The following is a 21,257-nucleotide window of genomic DNA, read 5'->3' as shown; positions in this document are numbered from 1 at the left end:
GAAAAGTAGTTTCGAGACCTGATGTAGCTCTGTAGTAAAATTCTGCAATGCCACGCAGAATATGCTTGGGTTCGATTCCAGCTGGGACCCTTAGATATATTCTTTGCATTCGTCGGGTCGACGATACCAATGTCGGGTATTTCTCAACGTAAAATTACCCGTGCGTGTTCTCGTCGTTCCTGGGTAGACTGAGTGTGTAACACCTATGGCACATACGCGCATACCTACTGCACATACGCGCTTGTGGGTATGTGCCACTGCCTGGCGGGAAATGTTTGACGACGTACGCGACGGGAATGTGACATTATTCATGTCTTGACTAGCGCATCATATTCGTCAAATTATCTTACTCTGTCATGCTAAGTTTGGTTCACGCCAAGATATGGGGTGACCACGAGAGCACCCAAACGTAAGTGGCAAGATAGATAGATAGTTACATACGCTCAATGTCGCATAGGTTTGCTAAAAATGCTTTGAACTTAATACAAAACCATATATTTCTAGCTAAGAATGGTATAATTATCGACAAATAACATGCGGCGTTTATTCTTTGGACACAGCTGCGCGCTATATTTCGCGCGCTCGTGCGAAACCCGTCTGGCAACAAGCACTGTCTTTTTATGGACTCTTTTTTGTTCTTCTCATGCGTGCGGTAGTTACAGCGTCGTTTCCCAAAGGTGGAGATGTTTATGTTTGTGTCTGGACCAAGCGGCGACTATGCTTCCATCGAACGGCTTCTTTAATAAACTGCCGTGTCCTTTCTTTGCGTCGGGACTCTGCGAGCGGCCTCATTGCCACTTCAGCCATGAGAAAAAGGGTAAGCGCCCCCATCGGTGCTGGGGCTCAGTGTGCGCGCGACAACTTTTCTCTTCGGCTTGAAAATCCACGCCGAGGACCCGAAATGCCCCCCAAACTAATCACCGACGCGTTCACGACTACATCTAGTTTCAGTACCGATCACATTCGCTGGTGTGTTCAACAACAGTCGTTTCCGAGTGCTGTGTACAAAAGGCAAGCGCTGTGGAGACGGCGTGCAATTGAAAGACACGAGCTCAACGGGCGAATACACGATCTGCAAGGACTGAGATAGTGTTGTCGCTCACCTTATGAGTGAATGTGGTAGATGAGCTGCGCCGTCTCGAACCTGAAGCGAACCTAAACTCGGACGATACATCACTCGCCGCGCACGAGTCCTTTCGAGGTTACGATGTTGCGAAAGAGTTCAAGTTGGCGGGCGAAAAAACAATTGGCAGGCGTTGAAAGATTTTCATAGCGGATATCCGCGAGGAGATGCGTAATAGCTCGAGTTTAACGCGTACTAGAGCCGCCGATGTGACGACCATTCATTGTATGGGCGTGCCGTCACGTTCTCTGGTCGTCTTCATCCTGGGGCCCGCGTATCGACGGTAGGTCCATTCTTGCGTGTGAGCTAAAAAAAAAAAATCTGATCACAGATAGACGACGCGTTTACAAACACCAGCACGTGGAAACTGCTCGTCGCAGTTCGCTTGCGGGAAAGGTTCATTGCTAGGTGTGGGTGCACTTGACATGTCCGGACGTGCTTGAACGTGCTCGCCGCCTAGGGAAGAGTCCACATCGGATCCCCGTCAATGCCTTCCCACTAAGATCTCTGTTAAGTCCCTTGACCCTTTTCTCAAGCACATTAGGCTAGGGAACATAGACTGATCATGCATCACAACAAACACGTCTGAGACAGCTACATTCTGCAAAGTAGTCACACTCATGCGGACAGTGTGCTAAACTAAATGTTTCGACCTTTGCTGAAGCTTTTCTAACCACAAACTTCTAACTTTTATCTCTGTGCCGTCTTGTATAACTTGTACAAAAGATGCCTTTTTTTTTACTCTTAACGAGGAAACTACCTTTAACAGAGCCCATAACTTGTTCAGAAAATACATGCCGGGTAATTGCTGTTGTCCCGTCTGTCATATGTTTACGTGTCGGGTGTTTGTTTACAGATCCCTGATTTGAGCGTCAGGTATTTGTTTACAAACATCTACTGTGTTCTTATGTTCATATAAATACACAGCAAATGCCTCATACTCTACAGTGAGAAAAACATTTGTCCTGTTGCAGTGCAAGCCTAGTGACATTGATAAATTATTCTGAACAATGGGGCATGAAGTAGTTACTATGGCACACCCACTATGGCAGTGTAAAACTTTTGAAGGCAGCACCAGTTACACCTCGAAGACGAATGCATACAAGCCTGTACGGTTGAACCCTTGCTCTTGATCGGCATCATCAGCTGCACGCTTGGTGATACCGCTGTGTTCTTCGAGCAGAATTCACGAGCGGGTTTTTTTTTTAATCGCCTGGGCGATTGGCTGGTGTTCTTCAGTCGTACAGGTGGGGCCTCTGCTCCCTTATTAAATAGGCCTACACTTTTCTATGTAACCATCGGATGGCTTCACTAAAGGACTTCATTGCCTCACGAATCTAAGGGCCTCAAAATATTTAGAATCCGTCTAGTACGAGCAGAGTTACAGAAATTTGTTGCATGCTGTGACTGCTTTCTTCTCTCATTTCGATGAGTGCACTAAGAGCGGAGCAGGGAGGGATGGCACAGGGGAAGTAAGTGGCGAATGTCGTGGGTTGTATGGCTATTAGAGTTGCTGCAGCGTTTTGCATCATACCCGTCCATGATCACACTTACAGTAAGATTTTTGCTCAGAGAAAAAAAAAAAAACTAGCAATTTTTTTGTGCACGAGTACAACCGGGGATGAAAGCTCCTTATAAATGGGGCGCAAATGACTATGGTCTGATCTCACAACTGGCTTTCATGAAGGCGGTAGGGTGACGAGAGTGTCTGGTGCACTTGGGGGTGGGAATGATTGAGTGAGTGAGTGTGCGGAGCAGCGCGAGCCAGCCCAAGCAATGGACCAACGACTGGGCAGAGTGGAACCCCGAAGGTGCCACGGGGTTGAAGACTGGGCGAAGTGGTGGTTCTTGTGCATTTGCCGGTATGAGGAGAGAAGGCAGTGAGGAAAAATGAGAGAGGGAGAAAGGCGGGAGAGTGGTGCGAGCAGTGATGCAGCGGGGAGCTTTCGACGGCTGGGTGCAAGACTTAGAAGCTTGGCTCATAATGAGAAATGTCATGGTGCATGCTCATGTAGGGATGTAGCTTCTTGTGCCTTTGTCAACCCTCCACTTCCCAGCGGAGCTTTCTGTGCCCTCTCGGGGATGAAAGGAAAGAGTGATTACTTGGAGCTTGTGACAATCACCTTTAGTTCTACTCTTACTTGACGTAATCTGAAAGTTATTGTGGCAATCGATTTGCGAGTCAATAAGCTCCAATACTCATGTAATTCATGTTTACTTGGAAAACTACTCCAGGAGCCCTTCCTGTCGCATCCGACTGTGCTGCTACCACTGTGTCTCCTGCCTCCATTTTATTTCTCCCGTCTTCCTTCCTTCGAGGAAAAGGAGCCCCATTGTTTACTGGGTAGAACAATGCAACTGACTGCTTAATGCGTCCTTGCAGTAAGAGGCCTGCTGAACAGCCTATTCCAAGCACAGTTGCACGTAATTCTGTCTACCGCAGTGGGGTTGATACTGCGGTAGTGTTGGGAAGCATAAGTGGTGGTTTTGTCTCCGTGGCACAATGGCAGCCCCCCAAAGAAAAAGAAAAAATTGTGACAGCTTAATCCTAGCGATGCCGAGCATGAAGGAAATGAGAAACTGAGCAACCTTCTTTGTTTCTGCGGGGTTTTCTCATTCTTTCCTGCTGCCTTTTCCAGTCTTTTTGTGCGTTTTTCTGTTTTTATTTCTTCTATTCTTGATGTTTCTTCCCTTTCTTTCTCACTCTGTTTCTTGCTTGCTTCCTCTTTCACTTTTTACACGTTGCTTGTGATGTCATGTTTCTCTGGCCATAGTAGCAATGTCTACACTTTTATGTCATCATCAAGGCGCTCGAAGAACAAGAGGAAGTCTCTTGGGTGCAAACGTGCGTTCGATATGCTGCAGTTGGCTATGTTATGCGTGGTGCTGTCTACGTTATGCTTATCAATGACGACAGCCTAGCTACATAAAGGGCTTCGCACTCAAAAGGTTAATTAACGAGTGTGGGCATGTTCAACAAACTCCTTGTCATTGTAAAAATTTGACTTCAAAATTCACCACTGCAGTTGCGATGAGTCCCGTGTAGTCTGCACGAAGAATATAGTTGGATTTGGGTCTGTCAGATGATGCAAGGTCTGTCAGCTTCACTTGAAGGGACACTAATGTTATGAAATGAATCAATTTACATTGATAAGTTGCAGTCTGAAAACTCAAGTGTTTTCAATTTCACAATTGTAGGTTCAGTAATGGAGGAGAAGATCAAGGTTGAAGGGGGACTAACACAAATTTGGTCGGCAGAGATAGTTTGCGGGATCGATTCCCGTGAACATGCGTATTTCATCTGCAAATTATCAATGGCCAATATAGCTTCGAAGGTATTTAAAATAAATTTTGACGTTTGCGGGAGCGATCGACTCCATCGCTCTATTAACACCCTCAAAGGGGACCCCACGGAACCCCCTACTTCCCTCACATGACCTCGCTACAGCAAGTTACGATGACGTCATAACCACCTTTTTTTTTGGTCGTGTTTGCTCCAACAGACTATTATTCAGCAGCTGCTCGTGAGTCCATGGCCGCGGCGCAAGAGTTGAAAGTTGTGTGTTTGATGACACTGCTGTCTAGTTTACTGTTTGAAAAAACTTCCTGATGTGAATCGCGCGGAAGTGCATTACAGTACTTTGTGCTGCCATGGTCGAGCGTTGCACCCGCTAGGTAGTGAGGGTTGCACTCGGTGGCTTGTCGTTTTTGAAACCGATACTGAAACTGGTAGGTAGGTAATAGCGAACCTGTAATTAATTATTTGTTGCATGCTGCAGGAAACTATCTGTCGTGTTAAGCTACATCCCTAACAGTACCACAGGAACACATTTCAGCAAAGAAACGTGAGGCCAAAAAGTTTGTGCCAATACCCCTCTGAAGCTTCAATTTTAAAATTTCCTGCCTAAATCTCTGCGCGGGCCGTCACAGATTCCAAAGTACATTTTTTGTATTTTGGTAACATTTACTCAACTAAAATTTCCAAAACTTGATGTGCTGAATTTATAGCCTCCTCCAAGGACAAATTCACTTAAATTTTATTGATTGTGAGTTGTGTATGACTTAGCAGACGCCGTTAAGACCTATGACATCACGGCATCTTGTGCGAAAACTTCAAGGTGGTGTCACCACCTGCATTTTTTCGCTTATCATGTATCTTCTTGCAGCAAGTGCGACGTTTTTTTGCTATCGTCAGAGACTAATTCACTTATCTTAGAAAAATAATTTCTCTCTTTTATGTCCCTTCAAAATGTTACCATCACATTCACTGCAGTCCGCTGGGACTGACACTGCCATGAACAAGGTAGTCAGTTTACAATACCCAGCAATTTTGTGCATTGTAAATGAAAAGCCTTAGCCTGATTCTTATCAATTGGGCAACAGTTGAACTGGTTCTCAGGTGTTACTTTACGTGTTTCCAGTTTCTAAGCAGGCTCATAGACGTGCTATCCTGTAGTTACGTTTTCTGGTAATGTGCGGTCTAGGTTGCATCTAGCTCAGCTGACCTTCATATGAAAGACTGAAAAAGGGAAAATAGACAACCACCTATTTGTAGCACAAAACCACAAGGAAATTATACATATTTTTCAGAAAGAAAAGCTGAAATGCAGTAGAATGACTGTGACGGAAATGTGTTAATCTGGGGTTCAAACCCCAAACCAGGACAAATATTTGGGCAACTAGGAAGCTTTTCTTTATGAAGAAGGTTTTCTTCGTGTTATGAATAGGTGGTTGTCATTTTGTCCTTTCTTGACCCTTCTGCCTTCTTGCGGGATTGTACAGTGCTCATTCGCAATATAAGACAGAGGATATGAAACCTTTGTTTGCTGAGAAATACACTGCTGCTTGAGAAAAAGTATACAGGGGCATTCGTTTAGATATGAGTGCCATATTCTGTTGCAAACATTTATGGCAACACCTGGGGCTACATTATGAAGATCAGTTAAAGAGTAGCCTATAAAAAAAATTTCATAATTTAGAAAGCTTGGCAGGCGGTGGCATTGCGGTTACTTTTGCTGTAATTGCACTGAATGGCATGGGATTTTTAAAAAGCACAAATCTATGCCTCTGGCCAGGGTTATTGCATATACTGGCAGCAGGAGGGGGGGGGGGGGGGCTTCAGCTGTCTTTGCATTAGAAGTCTCATATTTATTCAGAAAATGTTTCTGGCGCATATGTGGAGCTCAATGACTGTGACCTTTAATGAAGCTATTGTGGTCCCAGGTTGACATAATTGTGGGTAGGTATTGACGTCAACAAGCTGAAGGTAATGTAAATGTTATAGATTTTTATCATAACTAGAGGCCAGATTTTTAGGCACTTAAAGATCACACTTCAGGTGCAAAAAATAGGCAGGTAAAACACAGCTTTCGGCCCCCAAAGTTGTAAATATAGGCAACATATATTTTTTTTCAGAAATTCAAACTTTTGCCAGATCCTTGTCTATGGCATGAAAGTAAAAAAAATTACGATGGCACAAAGGCGCTGATAGTTTGTCATAGCCTTGCAGCTGTCCTTGTTTTCACATGATTTTTAGGAGAGAGTTTCTCGTTTCATTGCCCAGCATGGAGAGTTAAGCGTCCAACATAGAATAAACCCGCTCCCGAGTCTCTTTCTTTCACCCCCCCCCCCTCCTTTTTTTCTAACATAAAGAGCCCAAAATAACACTCGGCCACATATGTGGGCCCCTGTGCCACTTCAGATCAAGTAGGTGTGCCTCCCTCCACCCCCCCCCCCCACAAAAAAAAAAAAAGATTTCTGGCTATGCCCTTCCTCGTATTGGCCGGTTGCAATACTTGTGCCGGGTCAATTTCTCCTCTGTCTATGAACACTTTAAAGGTGCTTATAGACAGAGGAGAAATTGACCCGGCACAACTGGATTAAAGGGCTGCTCACTAGGTTTGAGAATTTTAAGCTGGCATGTGCATTGCATGCACTGGGCACTCAAGTTCACATCTGCTAAGATTTCACATCTGCCAAGATCACGCGCCCTGGAAAGAGGTGAAATGTCAGACTGAACGTCGCTTGCCTTTCATCTCATGGGTGCATGCACCAACATGAAGGAGGGGACGTGACGTAGAACAAGAAATATTCCTGTGTACATCAGAGTTTTCTGTGACACTGTCAGAATTATTAGGGCGACTTGTATAATTTGGGAAGTTTGTTTCTTGAGTAGAAAACTGTAAGTTGATAGAATTGTAAAAAAAAAAACAAAAATGGAATCTGTGCATGTTTTTATTAATTCTTTTTTAGTTCAAATTGAGCAAGATGCAAAGCTAAGCTGCCTGCATTCGTGTTGTCGCCGTTCCCATGTAGGGCTGGCACCAGCGCTGACAACGCTTGCCGCATTTTTGTGCATCGTTCCTTACAGCACGTCTAGCAGTGTGACACGGTGTATTGTGGAAAGTATACATGATCCATACCAGACTTTCCAAACGTGTGTGCATAGGGGGATCCATTCCATAAAAACAGGCATTGGACACTACACAGAATGTCGAAACGGCACAACACCACTTGCGTGCATGACCTGGCTGGGCGTGTCTTCCACATGTAACCTTGCGTGCGCATGACGTGTTGATGCATCTGCGTCATGTGATCTTCCGTCTTCAAGTTGCTCCGATACTGAAAAAAGCAGGGAAGGACTTGTCGAGTGGCATACGTTTCAAGCTGAATTCCTCGTATCATGCTTTTGTGGCTCAAATTGATCCAATAAAAACATTCTTGTGATACAAAGCTTTTGCTAGACACAACTTCCTGTGTCTAACTAAAAATTTTTTATGTGACCTGGTGAAGTGCTCTTGACACTGATGGTACATGCTGTAGTATAATAAAGCATGCCAGTGCCCCGTCTTAAGCACATCATCATCATATGTTAGTAAATGAAGAGTAAACGAAAAATAAAAACTTTGTGCGGAGTTTTTTTATGGGTCCTAAATGATAATTCACATAGTTTCTGTCACAGTGTAAGTGGTAAGGCTTTGTGTGCCATCCTGTTACCTTAGAGGGGTGCACAAAATCTGCCCTCATACATTAGTAGGGAAAAGGGGGGGCGCTGGGATAAACCATTGTCTCCCCTTAATGGTAAACCCTGTGCATATTGCTTGCGGGCAGTGCCACCTGTTAGTATCAATTTATTCTATGTCAGTCAGGAACAGGTGTGTTTGATTGGCATGTGGCGAGAGATATCTATTTTAAACACACTCATTTTTTTAATATAAGCTGATTGCATGCTGGCTCGCGTGCTTTTTTTCTGGTATCGATATTCTATACCTTAGGCACAAACTTCACTCATCCAAAACGATTTGGGGCCAGTTAGGCAAGGACTGGGGGGAGAGGTGCTCGTTTGCAATTGGAAATGGATTAATGAAAATGTTAGTGACTCAAGTTCCTACTCTGGTCTGTATTACTGTGCTGTCTATATTATTGCACCAAGCTCACAGTGCAGATTAAGGGTAGCTCTTAACGTTGTAGACATCTGTTGGATACTGTGCTGTGTTGCTCGGGGCACAGTTGCATGCATTTTATTCAGCTTGCACGAAGCTTTTTGTTGGTGTGCACACTCTTACTCTTGCTTTTAGGAATCTCTCTGCTGGGTCTACAAGCTAACACCGTCCAGCCTGCTGATGAGTCCAGTCAGCTCTTGGAGTATGTCAATGATGCCCTGCGCCGAGTCCGGCAGGACATGGTTCAAGTCTCGTCACTTGGGTGAGTGAACTGCTTGTCGCCTTGGTCACTGTCCCGATAATTAGTGCATGGAGGTGTAACTTACACGGTAGCGCTGATCTTAGCTCCCTTTTTTCGTGGTTTTAATTGCTGCGCCATACACTAGTCAAGAAAAGGTGTATTCAGCAGCTTTTCAGCAACACAACAATTGAAAATATTGTGACAATATCTTGCCTGTTTTCCTATCATTACCGCTGTGTGCTCGGTAGTTCCCAGTCATTAATAGCGTGTGGCTATCAGTGGGGCATAGTGTATGGGATCTGGCGTAGAGCAGCAATAGATTCACTTGATCTGGCCGATGTACTTAAGAAAGGCTTTTATTTACACTGTTTTAGGCGATGAAGACTGTGCTAGCAATCAACTTTCTCGATTTCTTCTCTCAAGCTTGCTGGCATTTCTGCATCTGTAGGTTTGCTGGCGCCTGCGATACGGAAAACAATAACGCTCTTGATAGAAAAGGAGAGAGTGCACAGTTTTCGTGAAATGAAGATCATGATGATGAGCGTGGCATTGTACTTTGTTATTGTTGAGGCATTTATTAGCCGGCAGTCAGCTATCACGCGTCATGGCAACAGTCACAGCAATGCACGGACTCTCAGTGCGAACGGCTCCCTTCTCGGAGATGACCCACTAAAAGGCACTCGAGAGTGCAACCCATTTCCAGGTTCAAAGGTTTCACTACAGTATATTGATCCTAAGCGGCATCACTCACATTAACTCACTAATAGAGGGCGCTGCTCAGTGGTTACGGATGTTTTATGTATGGTATTATTTAACCGTATCAATAAACTGTGCAGCCGAACTTTGCATTGTCCTTTTGTTACTCTTAAAACACCATCGAGCTGTATGACAGTTGTTGCCGTGTGGCAGAAAGACACCCCACACAGCCGCAAACGTTTGTTGTAAAGTGTAAGGAATACCACCTCCTCTAGTGACTTGGAGGCTGTACATTCGGTCCCTGGCATATTTGTCACTTTCAACAATTAGAAGTGTCTAGTACCACTAGCACTGTTGGTAGCACTGTACTTCAGTTGCATGCACTCTTTCAAATACTAGTCATTTTTTTAGGGAACTACAGTTTAGAGAACTTTATCTTTTGTGTCTAAAAATATTGCTATATTTTTAAACATGCTTAATATTCTTGCTAGATTTTTCATGCTGGTTTCCCTGCTAGAAACTGCACATATCCTGTGTGCAGCAAAGAATCGAATAAGTGAATGCCGTCAATATTGCTTTGCTGAACGTTTAGGCTAACTGTGCCTCGTTGTGCAGGTACGTGCCTACGCCTGTGGCAGCACATCCGCCAGAACCGAAGCCAAAGCGCTACATTCCAGCCCAAAGCGTGCCCCAGTATCGGCCCACACCTCTGGCCGAGCTGCGCAGGCGTAACCTCCTGACTAACCGCCCGCCAACCCAGCCAAACCAGATTAGAAGTGCGGCTCCAGTGGCACTGGGTAAGGGCTCTTCAGGGGTGACTCCGCACTATGAGCATTTATTTCGGAGTAGATGGTCAGGTCCCATCTGGAGATTAAAGTGGACATCTCGCCAACAGTAGGGTCTGATTGGGAGCCAGTGTGCAGTTTAATCTGTTGCTAAAAAGAAGCCCAACGTAAACGTGACAGAGGAGAACAATGTACCAGCCTGTAATATACGTTGGCATAAGGAAGTGTTTCATTACGAAGGTAAGCTAATGTGTGTTGCAAAATGTGAGGACTAGGAAGTGCTGATAAGGTAAACAGAATGACAATGTTGAAAAAAAAAACGGTGCCTGCTGAAGTAGTGAGGTTGTGTAACAGTGTCTATATGTGAGCCAGTTGGTACATATTCATATTTAAAACATACAGTGCTGGTTCTGTGCTGTTGCATGTCCATGTTAATAGTGCAAATATTTGGGCAAGTTGGGGGTCCATTGTACTGACAGCAGTGCAACAAAGGATGATTAACGCACAAGTCAATTGAGGCAGCAGAAATAGGGAGACTTGGCAGTAACTGCATGAGCATCTCGCCCATTGCCCTGACGGAAGTTCACCATTTGTCCTGGTGAACTTGTCACGCATGACTGGCGAAAGCGCATTACTATGAAAGTGATATAGGCCGATTTGTCATTTTGGTTTTTTGCAAATACTGGCTTGCAATACTTTGTTGACGTGTCATTTCATTTTGATATTCTGCTTCGTTTAAAGAATAAACTTCATTTGTAAGCTCCGCGTCCGTCTGTGTTTCTTCATATCCCTTGGCCCTTGTTGCACTGTTGTCAGTATCCATGTTGATGTTGCACTGTTCTTTTAACTATCGATATTTGCCAACATCATTGAGATTCAGAATACACTGCGTATGCTCTCTCAAGAAAAGCGAAGATAAGATGGTAGTGTGGAGCATATTGCTTGGCTAGGTGTTTTGTGGTGCTGGTATCAATGCATCACATGCTCTTTTGGTGCGGAAGTGGGAGCAGTCTCAAACAACTGACGGACTGATGGCATCACCAGCTGGCACGCCACATCTAGAAGCACCCGTTGCAATCTGCTTTTTTGTTTTAAATGAATATGCTATTTCAGGTTGAATGAGTTACTAGTCATTTTTGCTGGCCACATTTGATTGCTAAGGTTACTGCCCGACAATTAGCAGTAATCAGACTGGATGGCGCTTTCTCGACATTGTCCACCACAACCTGGTACGCAAAGTGACTCCGCGCAACATTTAGCGAATAATCTGAATGTCTTCATCACTGCAAATTTATTTATACTGAGTGTTTTTCTTTCAGCCGAGCCAGTCAAGCAGTTGAAGTCCCCAGAACTGAGCAGTGACGACAGCAGCCAGGTGAACGGCAGTGGCGTAAATGACGAGGATGATGCAGACATGGTGCAGGAGGAAGTGGACGCCATTGTTCGGCTCAAGGACAAGCGTCTCGGAGGGCCGGACGGCTCCTTTGCAAAGCCTTCCTCTGAAGCTCGAGCCACAGATGTTGCCAAGGACAAAGACAAGGCATTGAAGGAGACTGCTAAGCACGAGCCACCAGACAAAGAGAAGGAAGAGGCAAGAGAGGAGAAGTGTGAAGAGAGCAGGGTGAAAGAAGGAGGAGACGGGAACATAGCAAACGGTGATATTGCAGAACAAGCTCAAAAGGAGGAAAGCTCGGAAGGGCACCACTCAGGACACTCGTCCACAAGCAAGGGGCATTCGTCATCCAAGCATGATTCATCAAACAAGCACTCGTCCTCTAAGACTTCACAGTCAAAGCATTCATCATCTAAACACTCATCTTCGAAGCACTCATCGAAGGAACGGTCCTCCAAAGAGTCATCATCCAAAGAGCCATCATCCAAGGAAAAGTCATCCGCAAAAAGTTCGTCGAAAGAATCATCAACCAAAAAGTCTTCATCGAAAGGGAATTACAGGGACTTGTCATCAAGAAGATCCAAGGAGTCGTCATCCAAGCACTCATCTTCTAAGGAGTCTTCAGCTAAGGAGTCCACTAGCAAGGACTCCTCATCCAAAGGCGCCTCTCCCCAGGAAACCTCATCCAAGGTTTTGTCCTCTAAGGAATCCCCATCGAAAGAGACCTTTTCGAATGATTCCCTGTCCAAGGAGTCATGCAAAGAACCGCAGCTGAAAAGTCCCTCCGAAGAGGGTTCCTCATCGAAGTCAGCATCGAAGCCACCAGCTAAAGAGTCGTCTGACAAGCATTCATCGTCGAGACACTCCTCTTCGAAGCACTCGTCGAAACATTCATCTTCGAAGAGCTCATCTTCGCACCGTTCATCGTCAAAGAACTCATCTTCAAAGCAGTCATCGTCGAAACATTCTTCTCATCACTCTTCCTCTAAGCATTCTTCTTCTTCGTCGCGTCACTTGTCCTCCAATCACTCCTCAGAACACTCATCGTCGTCCAAACATTCATCGTCGAATCACTCGTTGAAGCGGCCTTCGTCCACATCCGCCAAGGACCACTCGCCATCCAAAAAGAAGAAGGAAGGTGATTCCAAGTCTAGTCACCACAGTCCGTCCAAGCGGTCATCAAGCCACAAGCAAGGCAGCAGTAGCAGCAGCTTCTCATCGCAAAAGAAGAAATCCGGCGCGAAAGATTCTGACAAGCAAGAAGCAAAGTCTACTTCCAGTGAGTCGGAGTCCTCGTCTTCGGATGCCTCCTCCTGCCAGGAGAGGGGGTCCGACGGAGGGAAGACATCTGGAAAGAACCCAAAAGAGGAAGCGACCGCCGAGGTGCCCTCGTTTGTGCTAGAGTGGGATCTTGACTCTGAAGAAGAGGAAGATCCCGTGGAGGAGTGCTTGCGCATATTCAACGAGGCCTCCGAGCCCAGTAACACCTCGGGGACGGCAACTCAGGTAAAGGCTACATCAAATTCTACGGCTGTGTGGTGCAGTGCTCACCGAGTGAAAAGTATCAGCAGCTAGCTAATTCACACGCTATCATTTCAGCAGTCTGTAAGCCCATGTGGCATCTATGTAGTCTTAGCTTGTACATTTAACTCTTTGCGACATGAATGTTGATTGTCTGGCTATAATTGTGTCAATATTTCATAACTCGATGCTAAGGTTCTGGAAACGAAATTTAAACTATGCGTAAGTACTGCGATAAATTCCAGTGTATTTTAACGTAATTCATTGAAATTGTAAAAATCTATACCCTGTTTCGGAAGTTTCCTTCAGCACTGTGGAGGCTACAGGGCCTCTCAGCCAATAGGAAGGGTGATTAGCCCTGTGGGGTCTCGAAGTGGAGAGCGCCACGCTCTTGGAGTGGACACAGTAGACACGGTCGGACCGAACCAGGCATCACACATTTATTTAACTACATTTAGATCGACGATATTATCAGCCAAAGTATTATACATCAATTGTCATTAACACGTTAAAACAACCTTATACAAAATTACACAACATTAAAAAAACATAATAAACAGCCAGCTTCATCACCATGGTTAGAATGGTGGCGCCGGCAGTGATGCCTGGCGGCAAGCCTTGGTGGTGGCATGGGTGGCACAGGATAGATGAGCGGGCCTAGCGCCCAACGTGATGATGATGGCGGCGACAAACGCTCCAGAGCACAACACCACTTACCGTTCAGTAGTTGTGAACCCAAAATGCGGCCTATGTGCGAAACACGTACGCCACGAAGTGCACACCACATTACAGGGGGTGCTAGCACCCCCACAGCTTTTCTTATCTGCGCCATGTCATCTACTCATAGTTTTTGCGCATCTGATCGCCAAATAGTCTATAAACGCTCATTGCAGGTTATATGGCTGGTTTATCGACTTGAAAAATACAGTGAAACTGTGAAACAAGCAACCCCACCAGGAACTTGAAGCGTGGATTTGTTGCTCGGCTGAATGTCAGTAGACGCTCATGCCGGCAGACAACTTCACTTTACGCGTGTTTCTTTCCGACGCTTTACGTGGCTTTCGTATGACTACTTTTATGTCGTCGCGTTTCGATGCAACGCTTCTTTTCTCTCATTCTTTTTTCGGCGAAGGAGGATCCGACGCGCACAAAACGCTGTGCCAAGTTGCTTGTCCGTTGGATACGCATCGCTCTTGGTTTGGGCATCGGCGCGTTATGCTTAGCAGGTGCGGCTAAGCAAGCAGCTTCTCTCGCTAATAGCAATAAAACATGCCTGATGCTTTATTGTCAGAGTAAGACAAAACAAATCGATGGCTGATTTCATCATTCATTTGTTGCTTTCAGCGCAATGGGCGTGTAGCAAGAGCAAGTTCAAATCGAAGCGGGCGGTCGCTTCTCCATGGGTGCTGCCATGTTAATTTCTTAAAAGTTACCGATGATAACCTAGAAAAATAATTTAATGCATACAAAATAAATGAGAAGAAAAATAAACATACCACATATTGATGTGGCATAATACGCACCAAACAAACACGAATTTTTAGTCAACCCTGTCAATTTTCAGGCACTTACTCTATCTGGGGCTATGTTTTGGTGCGCAAGCGGGTGGCTTTCTTACACCTTGTAGCTTTGGTAGTGCTGAACCACGGTAGTGAAACTGAGTATAGTTATTGTACAGTCAGTTGTCCTGTATTTTTACATAAACTGAATTCAATGAATTACTCGAATTACTTGCAATAGTTTTCTGCCAGCAGTGAGAATTTTTCGTTAGAAGTAAAAAAAATATTTTGAAATTCCCGCTCATGCGCCTCACATCTGGTGTCTTGAAAAACACTGTGCTGTCTTCACCGATGTGGTTGTGCGTAGCGAAGTATTTCTACAAGAGCTGTTATGAAAGAACTTTAGGTAGAATGAATGCTCAGTTTACCACTAGCTGAATGTTTGTGGAGTCTTCCTTGCCGACAGTGCACAAAAGTGGCAAAAAAGATACCTCTGCCACTCTGAGGAGCTTAGTAAGTGCACCTTGCAGCTAGCGCCATTCGCATGCTGTCTCATGGGAGTGCTTTAGTGACAGACGCTGCAAAGCCTCGGTAGCAGTTGCGCGAGAATAAATGAGACATTATCAGAAACTGAGTTTATAGCATTTTAAAACTCTTGTTATTTTTGTTGCTGATATTCTTAAGCATTAAAACATTTGGTACCGCAAAAAACTACTCTGCTATTCTTGCTCTTGGGCAGTTTACAGCCATGAACGCCAGGGGCATGCGCAGCGCATGTCGTGCAATGACTGCAGCCACCGTATTTATGCAAAATGATTATCTGAATGGTTGTTTGTAGCTGTAACTCATTATTACCTAAAAAATATTACCAAAAATAGCAAATATTCATTGTGTTGCTTAAGTGCCCATTGTAATCACCATCATTTCCTGAGTACACTTTCTTTGCTCGTGTAGTAGCTGGCCGCTGAAGGAACATTCTGGGGGTGCAGGTGCACTTAGTCACGATGACACTAAATTTGACAGTGTGGCCGGGGCATAAAGCGCGTTTTCGAAATGGGGGACGGTGCGCTTTAGCACTGGTTGTTAGACCACGGTGTGCATTGCATCGAGTGAACAGATTCTTGGCGAGGTTAGTAAAAAACGTCAAGACGGATGTCTTTGATCTTTTCGAAGAGTTCAGTTCACTCAGGAAAGTCATTCACCTCGTTTGAGATTTTGAAGGCTGGGATGGTGTTTTGCTCCTGCCGTTCGCAGCCGTTGCCTATTGGTTTGGGTGTTAGTGTACTACGAGATTTAAAGTCACTGCAAAACATCATATAATTCAGTTAAACCATTTCAAAGCTAGCCCATATTGGGGACGAATGTTTCTTCCATGCGATCGTGGCCTTCACGATCAAAAGAAAACAGGAAAAATGTGCCAGAATCATCGACAACGTTTTTTCTCAATTTGTAGAGCTTTTTTTGTGAAGAAAACGCTACCATTCTTTCAATTCAATGGCGTTTCTTTATTTCACTAATCATGCTCAAAAAGATGACTCAAAGGTGGTTTCACCGCGTGACAATACAATGAAAAATGCTGCTAAAGTGAAAGCCAATACACAAAATGTCCCAACATGGGCAAGTGTAGCCTTCTAGCGTTAAACACAAGTATGATGAGCATCTTCATGGCTTTCGTGCAGCACCAGTTCCGGGTAATTTTTTTCAGAAAAATCTCATGACTACTATACTCGTCGACGGTCGTGAAAGGGCTAAACGTGTCATCTAGAAATTTGATTTAGAGTTATGCTAAACACAGACTGAGGGATTGTTGAGGTTCCTCTTTATAAAAGACACTTTGAGAGTCATTACAGCTATGCCAGTTTCTGGTTTTAGGGTTTTGACTATGTGTAAACAGTTTTATGGTTAACCCTTTGCTTGCTGAATAATTTTTGAGGTAACATCTTTGAATTACTACTCTGCTTCCTGCTTCTTTAGGACCAGCTTGTCTAACAAGCACATCAGTGCATTCAGGACAATGTTACTTCTTGCAGAACACAGGAATAAGTTGGTAAAGTACAGAATGTTGCATCCTCTCCATGGCTTTCGGAGGGTGAAAGTGAGTGTCTACGAAAATAGACATAGCCGTGAGAATGGCTAGAACACCACCTATAAATATGAATTCCGGCCTTCAGGCCTCTGAATACATTCGAAATAATTCCTAAAAACCAAGTGCATAACTTTTGTACCCACTACCTTGTATACAAAAAATAAATGTTATGTTCATAAGTTTATGTAGTTTAGCCTAAGGAGCTGCGTTCTGCACAAGCTGCTTGCCGATGTTTACTTTTTTTGTGGGGTTGTATCTCTTACATCCTTGCTTGCTAGAGCTGAATACGTAAGCTCCATTTATCTACACGCCCCAAAAAGGGCCTATTAATTATTGGGTAGCGCACAAATGGAGAACACAAAAAAAGGAAACAGGACGAGCCCAGGAAAATTTGTGTGCTACCCAACAATGCATACGTTCCAACTCACCCGTCTTTCAGTTCTACTACACAAAAATCGCAACATCACTGAGGAGTTTGCTGTTTTGTGATTCGCTCAAGGAGTCATGTCCACAAAGGTGGACACTGGAGGTCTCCTTGATTTGGCTGCACTTGGTGCTTATAGTTCACAAAAGTGTTGTGCAAGTGCCGCGTCAGTTCCTCTAGTGTTAGTGTAGCACGACACCAGTGGTTTCGATGCAGCGGTCAAATTAAGGGAAAAAGTGCAGCCACATCATTCACCTAGCGCTACTTGCCTGAGACGACAACTTGCGTGAAGGCTAGTGCTGAAGTGCCGATGAACTTGTGCCGCATGACGCCAAATTGAGTGCAGAAGTGCAAGTAGCACGATCTGCACTCGCCAAATCGAGGGCCAAAGTGCAGCACTCTTGAACTAGTGCAGAAAGTGCTGTCAAATCAAGGAGACCTAGGTAGTGAAAAGGTAAAAGCAGCACGAACCAGTCTCCCTTTCAGCTCTACACACAGAGCTTCTTTTTGCAATATTACTGGGGGGTGTCGTGGCACTGTGGCACTATCTGCACTCGAAACAGAGAACTAGACATATGGATTTACTAGGTCGTCTTCAGTGGCAAGAGAAACTAACATTTTGCTATGAACGACTTCAGCCGGTTTATTTTAGTGGGCACGCAAGATGTGTGGACGCATTGTAGCTCTTTGCGATCTATTGCCAGGCCACCCCTGACAATGCAAAACAGCCACAGTGGTTCACTGTTGGGCATCACATGCTGCCGGAGTATCACTGAGAGACTGGGGCACAAAATGCACTGCAAGAATGAACATGGACTGAGTCTTTCTTGCACAGTTGTTGTTTTCATTCGTGGTACTCAAAACTGGCAAAATACGTGTATGCCAGAGCGGCTATTAAGTGGGTGAAAGCTGCAGACCACAAAAGGTTCAAGGGACACTAAAGAAAAATAATGACTTGGTTCAGATTGACAAACTGCACTTTGAGAAATCTAATGCCATAAGTTTCACTATCATAAGTTCATTATTAGCGGAGAAAATCATGGTCGAAGTTTCATTTTTAAATATCGTCCCAAAATCTCAGCGCATGACATAACCAATTGCTGAATGTATTTTTTTGTATTTTCGTGACATTGGCTTGATAAAATTTTCCGAAACTTCATATGCTAGGCCTATGGCACCCACAGGTGACTATGTACATCATTTTTATGGAGTGGAAGCTATGCAGCACTCAGTAGACATCTTCAAATTTACTACGTCACACTGTTTGGAGTGGGAATCTCACAGTGGCGTCCCTACCTGCATTTTCATTTTGAGCATTTTCTTGCTTACCAAGCATCATGTTGCGGTAATTGTGGTGTTTCCGGGATTGGTAAATTTTACTATAATAATACGCGAAACATTGTTGTGCTCTTTAGTGACCCTTCAAGCCTGTCTGAGAAATGTGAAGGGTCAAACAATTCTATTGAAAGAAAGAAGCAGCATAATAGTTATTATTGATGCATCACCGTCAACAGCTTGCCGCCTGAGACTGATTCTTGTGATCTGCATCCGTAACTTTTTAGCCTCAGGAGCGGCTTCACACCAAGCGGGCAGTGGAGTCGACCCTGGAACCTGCCATCCCGACCAAGAAGCGCGTCGCGCACAACCCGGACCTTGCTCGGGTGAGACCACTAATGAGTGAATTGCACAACCGTGTCCGCTGTATTTTCTCAAGTATAACTTGCTTTTGCATTATTGAAGGAAGGGGAATTTTTTCCAGAGGGTGCATTTCTTTGTTAGACACAACCAAAGGAGTGCAATAGGCAGTTATGCATAGGGAACCATGAGCACCATTAATTGTTGCCTTGAAGTCTAGTGTAGTAACAGGGAAGTTGGCTGGTATAAATTAAAGTGGAAAACGGATCGCATTTACGTCGGTTGGATCTGCTCTGACAACCCTCGAATTGCACGTTGTACGCTGGAATTGTGCATCCCAGTCTGGGATTTCAACTCAAGACCTGAGCACTTAAGGTTTGGGTGCTCTATGATGAATTACAGTGAGTGCAGTTGAACCCTCTTTTAAAATGTTCAAGTGTGAAGACAACTCCGTGGTTATCACTTATGATTGCTTTAAACTGATTGCATGAAAAGAAAAAGACAGGGACAGCAGGCAATTGTGAGAAAACTATAACATCGGATGGGAGATGTCAGCAGGCGTTAGTGGCAAGGATGGAGCTGCTGATTTTTTTAAGATGCTTGAAAATTTTGATGCTTTCATGGAACTGCCACAATCTCCATAGAGTCACTGTACGACATTGTCTAGTTTCAATGGCTGAAACGCTTTGATGTCACAACATTTATTCAAATTTCATTACCTAAAGTGCATCAACAGAAGCTACTGCCACTCCTGTGCTTTTCGGACTTCAAAAATCAGCTTTTCTTAAATGCCATAGTGCTATGCAGTCACAGATACCGTGTCCGAAAGTCTCTTGTACGTTGGTTCCTTATATAGAGCATAGAGTGTAATTGAGGCGTAGAAATTTCAAAGGGTATAATACAAAACAAGTAGCTAACTGAACAATAAAGGTTGCTGAGCTCATAAGTCAGTGCATGCATGTTCAATTATTTCAGCCTTTTGAGAGAGATCTTGTGGCTCTATTATATTGATCGATATTGTATACACCATATACTTCAAGCTTCTCATGAGATTTACTCATTTGCGCAGCGCCCATCAGCCCCGCAAGGCCTATTGGCGCACGTGTCGGCTGCGCAAGCCATGCACAATCGTTTTGCCCAGCTGCACCAGCGTTTCCAGGCAGCAGGACAGGTGAGTGACTCCTTGGGCATGATAGGCATTGGTGAATCAGGGACGTTGCGGGACAGGTTTGTTGTAAATGATTGCTCGAGTCGTATTAGTTGGGCTCATAATCAAAACACTAATTGTCATGTGTCTCACAGGTTTTTCTTGCATTATCGCTGTGCACACTGTTTCTCATGGTCGTGAAAGGCATAGGGGCCATGTGCGTAACTTAGCTTTCTTGATTAAAAGTACTGAGGGCACAATATTTGGGAAAGGAATTACTGGCAAGCCCAGTGATTTTTACTCTACTGCGAGAAGCTGCCCTAAGTGTGCCCTTTTTTCTTAGAGTTTACTCTATCAAGATATGCGTAAGGTCTTAAGTTTGATTGCAGATTTATGCACATGTGTTTAACAATGTATACATGACACTGCTTTAAAAATGTTTATGCATTTGCTCATGATGCTCTGTCCTCGCATGCACAAGTTCGCATTTAGTCCGAGATAAAGGTCCAGAAAAGCAGCCTTTAATGTGCCGCATCTTTACCCTTTCATTTCTAATGTCACCAAAGAATTTTATCCTGTCTGCCTAAAGTGGTTCACCTTTTCTCGAAAACCAGGTTGCCAGGGACAAAGATGGCAATAACAATGCTTGTAGTTACACAGCAACACAGCCAGTTTACTATGTGGAGCAATTTTTGGAGCGAGAACAAGTCTGTTTCGGAGAGTGTCAAGAACACCCATTTCTAGTATGCACACTAATGTAAATATTCACCGGCATTTTAAACAAGTGTTGCTCCATATGATTCTAAATTTTGTTTCGTCTGCTTCAAACTTGCTCCAAAACACAGTTTCTTTTGCTCCAAACCTGCTCCGAAACACACTTTTCTCGCTCCAAAAATTGCTTCAAATTGTAAACTCGCGGGACCACTACTCACTGCCTTCACACGTGTCATTTGTATCTATTTCATCATGTTCTTGACACGCCACCGTGTGTGCGCATGAGTAGTTCCTAGAAGGTTTTTGCTTACATGTTGTTTCTTCAATGAAATTTCAGTTGATAATCAGTGTTCACCTTTTTCCCCTCCTTTTGTATTCGTTTTACATATGCAGTGTTCGTGCACAAGATGTAGGCACTTACGTTGCACGTGCACATGGGCATACTTTATTTCTTCATTCATGTTCCCTAGGAGCATCATGTTAGGGCACATAAAGTAGGAGAATTTACACAACCACTGTAGGCAGTTTAAACGAAACTTTGGTACCACAAA

General features: G+C 44.3%; 1 protein-coding gene across 1 annotated transcript in view; it reads left to right on the top strand.

Moving 5' to 3' along the window:
- Positions 1 to 611: 611 nt before the first annotated feature.
- Positions 612 to 21,257, top strand: part of LOC119181459 (uncharacterized) — a 57,366-nt gene continuing 36,720 nt past the window's right edge. The window contains exons 1-6 of the mRNA XM_075883684.1: positions 612 to 817; positions 8,701 to 8,827; positions 10,118 to 10,299; positions 11,607 to 13,186; positions 18,773 to 18,871; positions 19,915 to 20,016. Of these exons, the coding sequence (XP_075739799.1) occupies positions 718 to 817; positions 8,701 to 8,827; positions 10,118 to 10,299; positions 11,607 to 13,186; positions 18,773 to 18,871; positions 19,915 to 20,016 (2,190 nt within the window). The 5' untranslated portion in view covers positions 612 to 717. The remainder of the gene's footprint in view (positions 818 to 8,700; positions 8,828 to 10,117; positions 10,300 to 11,606; positions 13,187 to 18,772; positions 18,872 to 19,914; positions 20,017 to 21,257) is intronic.

The sequence above is a fragment of the Rhipicephalus microplus genome, unplaced genomic scaffold (genome assembly GCF_043290135.1).
Source record: "Rhipicephalus microplus isolate Deutch F79 unplaced genomic scaffold, USDA_Rmic scaffold_20, whole genome shotgun sequence".
Lineage (NCBI taxonomy): Eukaryota > Metazoa > Arthropoda > Arachnida > Ixodida > Ixodidae > Rhipicephalus > Rhipicephalus microplus.
This window is presented reverse-complemented; position numbering and strand designations above follow the sequence as displayed.